Source organism: Idiotropiscis lumnitzeri, chromosome 2 (genome assembly GCF_059441095.1).
Source record: "Idiotropiscis lumnitzeri isolate Australia: NSW breed Sydney's pygmy pipehorse chromosome 2, RoL_Ilum_1.0, whole genome shotgun sequence".
In the NCBI taxonomy this organism is placed as follows: domain Eukaryota; kingdom Metazoa; phylum Chordata; class Actinopteri; order Syngnathiformes; family Syngnathidae; genus Idiotropiscis; species Idiotropiscis lumnitzeri.
In genome coordinates this window covers 31,929,598-31,937,469 of record NC_142392.1, presented here as the reverse complement: position 1 = coordinate 31,937,469, position 7,872 = coordinate 31,929,598, and the positions used below count along the sequence as shown (strand labels likewise).

The 7,872-nt window shown below is 41.6% G+C and overlaps 1 protein-coding gene across 1 annotated transcript in view; it reads left to right on the top strand.

The window, feature by feature from the left end:
- LOC148342321 (uncharacterized) overlaps positions 1 to 7,474 on the top strand; it is a 21,944-nt gene extending 14,470 nt beyond the window's left edge. Inside the window, exons 3-5 of the mRNA XM_088288136.1 lie at positions 6,606 to 6,618; positions 6,976 to 7,159; positions 7,231 to 7,474. Coding sequence (XP_088144262.1) covers positions 6,606 to 6,618; positions 6,976 to 7,159; positions 7,231 to 7,474 — 441 coding nt within the window. The remainder of the gene's footprint in view (positions 1 to 6,605; positions 6,619 to 6,975; positions 7,160 to 7,230) is intronic.
- The last annotated feature ends 398 nt before the right edge of the window (positions 7,475 to 7,872 follow it).

The following is a 7,872-nucleotide window of genomic DNA, read 5'->3' as shown; positions in this document are numbered from 1 at the left end:
ACAGTTTTTGATGGTGGAACAAGATATTCCACGCTTTGCAAGCTCCTTCTGCATATCACAGTGAGCAACAACACTGTCACCCTTGTGGGACTCTTGAGATTGGCCGAGTCACTGCCGTGGACCGAACCCGCACTTGTGAAACATTGGAATTTGAGTGGGACTGAATTTCCAGAAGGGACTGAATTGTGAACATCGGGCGGGGAAGCATATGTTGTCCTCCGTTCCAGTCAACTGGGCCGCTCTGAGACCAGGGTCTCCATCCTCCCGCGGGTGGTACGTCCTGTTCCTGCTCTGGTCTGCGTGGTGTAGCCGCCTCCACCCATTCAAACCACCAATTGGTCCTTTGCATTGAACACTGAGTTATGATGATGTGGTTTGTCAGGATGCATTCACCCAAAATCGAGGGTCAAAAGTGCATCTTGCATTAGGATTATGTATTTGTGATGTCTACCGGTGCTGCCTCGCATGTGTGCCTTGCCCCAGAGCAGAGGAAACGGTAAGAATTGTCTTTGTTCGCTGAGCCACAAATCACATTAACTATCGGTGCGCATCATCATACTAAAGATTTCGGCCCATTGGTGAAGACGGTTGGCAGAGTTAATTTCAGATGTAGAATACTCCATGTCACTAGCAGGGTGTGGTGTTTCAGCACCCATTATGAATTCCTCTGTTATGGAACATTTTCCGAATTTCGACACTATGGTAGACAGTGAATGGGTCACTCTGAAGCGAAAGCTCTGTTTGCGTCTCTGCCTGAGGGGTTGTGGACCTGACTGATGTTGTGCTCTGCTCCACAGCTTCCCCAATTTGTTTTTGCGATATCTGCGAAAGTTTTTATATTATTGTGAAAGAAATTAAGTTTGTCATGTCATCATGTTTCAAAACTATGCTTACGGGTTAATAGAAGGTCACAAAAACATGGACCTCTTAAACAGGAAAACGTGAGTTCAGTGGTAACAGAGTTGTGTCTATGCTGGCAGTTTAGCAGGAAGCCACAAAAACAGATGCACGTCTTGAACCGTGTTTGACAGGAAACCGTTTTGCAGATGTGTGACCCAAACATGTCTTGTAAGCTGAAACCGTTCGAACAACAGGAAGCGTGTGGACGAGTGTGATCAAGTCAAAGTGTTCATGTTTTTCCATTCTTTATGAGTTTGCATATTCAAAATGCTTTGCTGTGCTTCAATAAAACGCCGCACAGGAGCGGGAAAGCTTTTCTCTTTGCCGGACTGCTCCTCGCAAGTGACAGACAATCTTGGCTGGGCGATTCATTTATGAAGGCTTGTCTCGTTTTTGACAAAAACTCTGACATATCTTGTTCAAGCAATTCCTTATGGAATGATTCAACCGGACTCTAAAAACTGTGCACACTGCGGCAAAAAGATCAATGGAGGTTGATCAATGTTCGTGAATAAAACACAAATGATTACGTTTTTTTTTTAAATCAAGTACGTATTGGTCTTATTTATGAAATTTTTACTGGCTCGGTCAATGAACCTCGGGTGGCCCTGCACTGTTTTGTGCACGTGTGCATAGTTTCACCTCATCCAAACATTTAAAATACATTTAATGCATCCATCCAGGGTTGCACGGATCTCATCAGTGATCAAGCGCATGCTGCAAGGAATGCATCTGCATCTTTGGCTTGCTATGGGCTGAAAAAGGGAGAACGTCACAACCCCCTTTTCTACCTACAAGTACAGGAATATTTAGTTCCTGGTAATAAAGTTCCTGTGGCCCAGGTGGTTTGCATCTCCCCCACAACTCGTAGTTCCTTGTAATTTATCCAAATCACAATGATGATGTATCAGTGGGAGGTCTTGTGTTACTTTGTTACTCATTACTGACACCCTATGGCTGTTAAGCATCATTGCAGTTCCAAAATAATTCAGTGAACTCTTAAAATATTTTGGTGTATCTTCGTCAAATTTGAATACATATTGGCTAACTTTAAAATATACAGTCATTATTCAAATATGTCAACATGAAAGTCAGAGTGAAAGTGTTGTTGCTTAATGCTTATGTGTAAGAACTTTTACTCTTCAAACGTAATTTTGTTTTAAAATTTATTTCAAAACAGAAATTTTATAAAAATAAAAAGGGTAATGTCGGAACTTACTCGCAGGATAAATGTCATTTTGGGTAAAAAAAACCCAAACGTAAATCATACAATAAATAGCGACTCTGATTCCAGGGCCCCTTTAATTCTTTTAGGGATCCAGATTATAATGGAAGGAAAAAGTACCCACAATGAAACTATCTCTAAATGCAAAAGGAAATAATTGTGAACATATTTTACTTGAAGGATTTCTATTCTATCCATGACATTATGTTGCGATGGCCCCCAGCGGTCTGCTTCAATATGTTAGGGTCCCACAACAGGTGTTCCATCAGACGCACACAATAGCCTGTGTGTGCTAACTTCAGCTCGCTTCCAGAAACGTCTGTGACTAATTCAGGAATGAAATCGGGCATCAGCCGCAACGTGCTTCCTTTTTAAATGCTCGTTTATCACTGTTGTGCTGCTAAAAGGAGGTTTACATCGTCGGACGTAATTTTGTGAAATGCCCCCATGGTCCGGTCCAAGTTGGGGTCGCACGCATTGCTCCGTGTGCAGCGGGCACAAGTCAAGGTAGCATGGTAGAAACAATATAAGACAAAGTCGCCGCCTGACCTTTGACTTGACCAAACCAAATTTGTCTTTTTGTGTCCTGCAGACGTCAGACAAAATGATCTCTGTTCTGTGAAAGAGGAGCCAGACTGGACTCACATCAAAAAGGAGGAGGAGGAGATCAACAAGTCACCAGTGAACGTTCTCCCTATAAAGACTGAAGATGAAAACAAGGATGTGAGTGAGGACAACAGAGGGGCGGAGCCTACAAGCAGCAGTTCAAGTCATCACGTGACAACAGAAGGTGATGAAGACCACTGGGGGCCATCACAAGCACAAAATGAGGACACATTATCAGATGCTCATGACGATGATGATGATGATGATGATGATGATGATGATGGGCAAGCCAAAGGTGAAAGGGCATGTCACACTGACTCATTAACTTCAAAGTTGTCTTTAAAAGGGCACAAAAAAACACACAGTGGTGAAAAATCTTTTTCCTGCTCAGTTTGTGGCAAAAGCTTCTCTCAAAAGTTTGATTTAACAATCCACACAAGAATTCACAGTGGAGAAAAATCTTTTTCATGCTCAGTTTGTGGAAAATGCTTCTCTCAAAGGGAAGTTTAACAGAACACGCAAGAACACACAATGGAGAAAAACCTTTTTCATGCTCAGTTTGTGGAAAAAGCTTCTCTCAAAAGTCACATTTAACAAGTCACACAAAAACACACAGTGGAGAAAAGCCTTTTTCCTGCTCAGTTTGTGGGAAAAGCTTTTCTTCAAAGTCAAATTTAATAAAACACACAGTGGAGAAAAACCTTTTTCCTGCTCAGTTTGTGGCAAAAGCTTTTCTGTAAAGTCAATTTTAATGAAACACACAAGAACACACACTGGAGAAAAACCTTATTCATGCTCCGTTTGTGGAAAATGCTTCTCTCAAAAGTCACATTTAACAAGGCACACAAGGATGGCCGCGTGGTCTAAGGCGCCGCGTTCAGGACCCAGTCTCCCCAGGAGGCCTGGGTTCGAATCTCGAATTTCCCCATTGTGGGACTAATAAAGGGAATATTATTATTATTATTATTATTATTATTATTATTAAGAACACACAGTGGAGAAAAACCTTTTTCATGCTCAGTTTAGGGAAATGCTTCTCTGAAAAGGCAAGTTTAACAGAACACACAAGAAAACACACTGGAGAAAAACCTTTTTCATGCTCAGTTTGTGGTAAAAGCTTCTCTCAAAATTCAAGTTTAACATATCACACAAGAACGCACAGTGGAGAAAAACCTTTTTCCTGCTCAGTTTGTGGCAAAAGCTTCTCTGTAAAGTCAAGTTTACAAAGCCACTCAAGAACACACAGTGGAGACAAGCCATTCAGTTGCAGCATTTGCGCTAAAGAATTCTTCACTAAACGTAGTGCTGAGAGACACAATTGTGCTGGTGAGAAAAGCAGCGATCCTTGAAGCTGAAAAAAAAGAAAACAAAAAACTGAAGGAACTGACTCTTAGTGTATTATATATATATATATATATTATAGTGTATAGTGTATCTTAGTGTAGTGTAAGATGTAAATGTGATTTTGAATAAAATATGAAAAATTTAATTTTGCAAAGCTCTTTTATTGACATTAAGCCTACGGAAGAGGATTAGGGCCATGAATGAGAAAAAAAAAAGATTGGAAGGATTCTGACTTTAATCTCAGAATTCTGACTTTAATCTCAGAATTCTGACTTTAAAGTGAGAATTCTGACTTTAATCTCAGAATTCTGACTTTAAAGTGAGAATTCTGACTTTAAAGTGAGAATTCTGACTTTAATCTCAGAATTCTGACTTTAAAGTGAGAATTCTGACTTTAATCTCAGAATTCTGACTTTAAAGTGAGAATTCTGACTTTAATCTCAGAATTCTGACTTTATTCTCAGAATTCTGACTTTATTCTCAGAATTCTGACTTTATTCTCAGAATTCTGACTTTTTGTCATGGAGCAATGCATTGTGGGATGAAAATGTCAGAGCATGGTGTGTATGCCTTTGGAAAGTCCTAATATGTCGTCACCAAGCGACTTTTTGCGTGGCCGAGGAGTGTCGGAGGACATCGTTGCACTTTTGGAGGAGCAGAGGGTGAGTAAACATTGCGTCGTTCATTTGGTGGCTGTCGCGTCCGTAACTCTCACGCTACGTGTAGCTAGTCGCTCTGTTGCAAATTAGCATATCATGAAGGGATGCGCTCCATTTGCATACGCAGTTTATGAGACTTTCGGTCCTTCAATAACCAGTTTAGATAAAGCAATTTTGGTGTCGTCATCGTGTCGTCACAGCGTCGGTAAAACGCGCATCATATCGAAGCCTTTTGCCAAGCTCATCGTGGCCGGCTGGAACAAAATCAGTGAACTGAACACACTGATCACACGGTGGTGTCGCTGAATGTTGTAATTGTACATGACACAACTCAAGTCCACGTCATTTGAAGTATGTGCACACGCACGTCTGTATTTCACTACTTACTGGATGTGTTTACAGAATTTAGACCCGGCCCGCTACCATGAGTGACAATATTATTATTAACAACTTTGTACAATAAGCATGCTGTCGTAAAAGTCATGGTTTCAAAATTTACATTTGTTCATTTGTTTTTATCAGATTGCAATTGTTGCTTTTCTTTTATTTTGCAGATATTTGACTGATGGACAGTGCAGTGGCTGAAAATCCAGATTTGGATGATTTAATAACGCTATGCTTTAGACTTGCATTCAGCAATAAGGAAATACTTGCAGTTTTAGCACATAATGCGCAGACTATTGTAAGTATTCGGACTCTGAAGAGGATGTGTAAAAGACTTGGTCTGTTTCGAAGAAAGAACCAGTCGGACCTGGGAGACGTGTTGGCTTTTGTCCAGCATGAGATCCTGACTAGTGGACAGATGCAAGGTTATTGCTGGCTTCATCTACGTGCGATCCAAAAAGGCTTTGTTGTGTCACAAGATACAATAAGACAAATTATAAAATTGGTTGACCCAGTAGGCGTGGAATTAAGAAGAGCACGACGCCTAAGAAGACGCCAGTACAGCTGCAGAGGGCCAAATGCACTTTGGCACATGGATGGCTATGACAAATTAAAACCCTATGGGATTTGCATCCATGGCTGTATTGATGGGTTTAGCCGGTATGTTTTATGGGCGGAGGCCTATACCACAAACAGTGACCCTAAGGTGGTTGCAAGTTACTTCATAAAAACAGTTTCACGCATCGGTGGATGTCCAGAGAGGATCCGTGCAGACAGGGGCACAGAAAATAGTTGTGTTGAACAGATGCAGATGTTTTTGCGAAGAGGCCACTCTGACACTTTTGCTTGGGAGAAAAGTTTTCTTTACGGAAGAAGTACTGCCAATCAGCGCATTGAAGGGTGGTGGTCCACCCTTCGCAAACAGAGCGCACAGTTCTGGATTAATTTATTTCAAACTCTTCAGAATGATGGTCACTTTACAGGAGATTTTCTGGATAAAAGCCTTATCCAGTTCTGCTTTCTTAATCTCATGCAGGTATAAAGTATTTTCTGTGCCCATCAGTTTTTTCACATTGGAATTAATGAACGGTAGGGATACAATACTTAAAAATTAACTATAAAGCTTTTTGTACAGGATGAGCTGGAGGAGGTCGTTAACACATGGAACTCACACAAAATAAGACCAAGGTTGAGCAGTGTTACAGCTTCAGGTCGACCAGTCATCATGTATTCATTCGCTGCCATGCATGGCGTTGAGGATCGGACTGAAGCCTGCAGGAATGGAAGATGTCACTGCATGTATGGAAGAGTGCACTCCAAAAGGCAATTTTCCTTGCGATGAAACAGTTTTTGAACTGTGTTGTCTTCTTATGGAGGAAAATGAATGGCATGCTCCATCAGATCCATTGGGTGCACGTGACTTGTATGTTTTGTTGAGAGAAGAATTACTTAAGATTATTTGACAAGTGTCTAATTGTAATGTGTAGAACTGGTGTCAAGGTAAGAGATGAAGCTAAGGAGGATATAATGAGTGTTGTGGAAGTGGTCATCTTTGCTCACCTTGTGTCCAATCATCCGATTCTGGCCTGTATAATAACTTTGTCTCCAAACCTTACTGCATGAGCTGTCCCTCTAAATACTTGTCACGAATTAATACAGTAGTATCAGCTTCGTCAAATGCAGACACTTTGCGCATATCATCTTTAGCACTGTGTTTTTCCACCGCTGAATATTGTGCACCAGTCTGGGCACGTTCAAGTCACGCTTCCAAGGTCGATGTGGAACTGAATAAGTGCTGCCGTGTTATCACAGGCACTTTAAAGTCAACACCACTCCCGGCTTTGTACTCTCTATCAGGAATAGCCCCTCCTGACATCCGCAGGGAGACAATTAGTAAAATCGAACGTCAGAAGCAGCTGGACGACCATCGTCACCCTCTGTTCGGTCACCAGGAGATCGAAGCAAGACTGCCTTCACGACGTGGCTTCAACACCGTTAGAGAACTTGGTGCAAGGACACCTACGAACTACCGTAACACCAGGTGGCAGGAGAGCTACGAATACCAGAACATCAGTGTACCTAGCCCTTCTGAACACCTACCCCGTGGTTCAGACCTACCAAGGAAACATTGGGTCGCGCTCAATCCAGCGCCCTCTCAGGTTGCCAAGACGGGAGGACAACCTGCACCGATGGGGATTCGCCGACTCAGCAAGATGCGAGTGTGGCGAAGCCATCCAAACCCTCGACCATCTGCTTCGACACTGCCCAGCAGGCCCAAGGTGCTCAGAAGAAGACCTACGAGATGCCACCCGATACTGCCATTCGCTGGGTGGAAAGATGGACTGATAAGCTATGAATGAATGAATCTGACATGAGTGAAATATTGCCTGTATATGTATTTTTGCAGTACACTAGTTACTCATGTTTTTGGAATAAACGTGAATTTCTTGACATCTTGACCTTTCTCTATCTACTAATGACCCCAAGTGTCCAGAACATAGCATTGCATCCGAATTGCAAATTAAATATATTTATTTTTAATAGCACTGACCTGATCCAGTTATTCCTTGTCATTAACTACCAAAACTAGGATGTTACATTTTGATTGAAATTAGCTGAAATTGATAAGTATAGTATATAAGCATAAATTAATTACCTGTATTTATCAATTGCTGTCTCAATAGAAAACATCTGCACATCATTAAAACAGTCACATTTGCACACAGCAATATTTGCTTTTTCAAAATTCTGGTG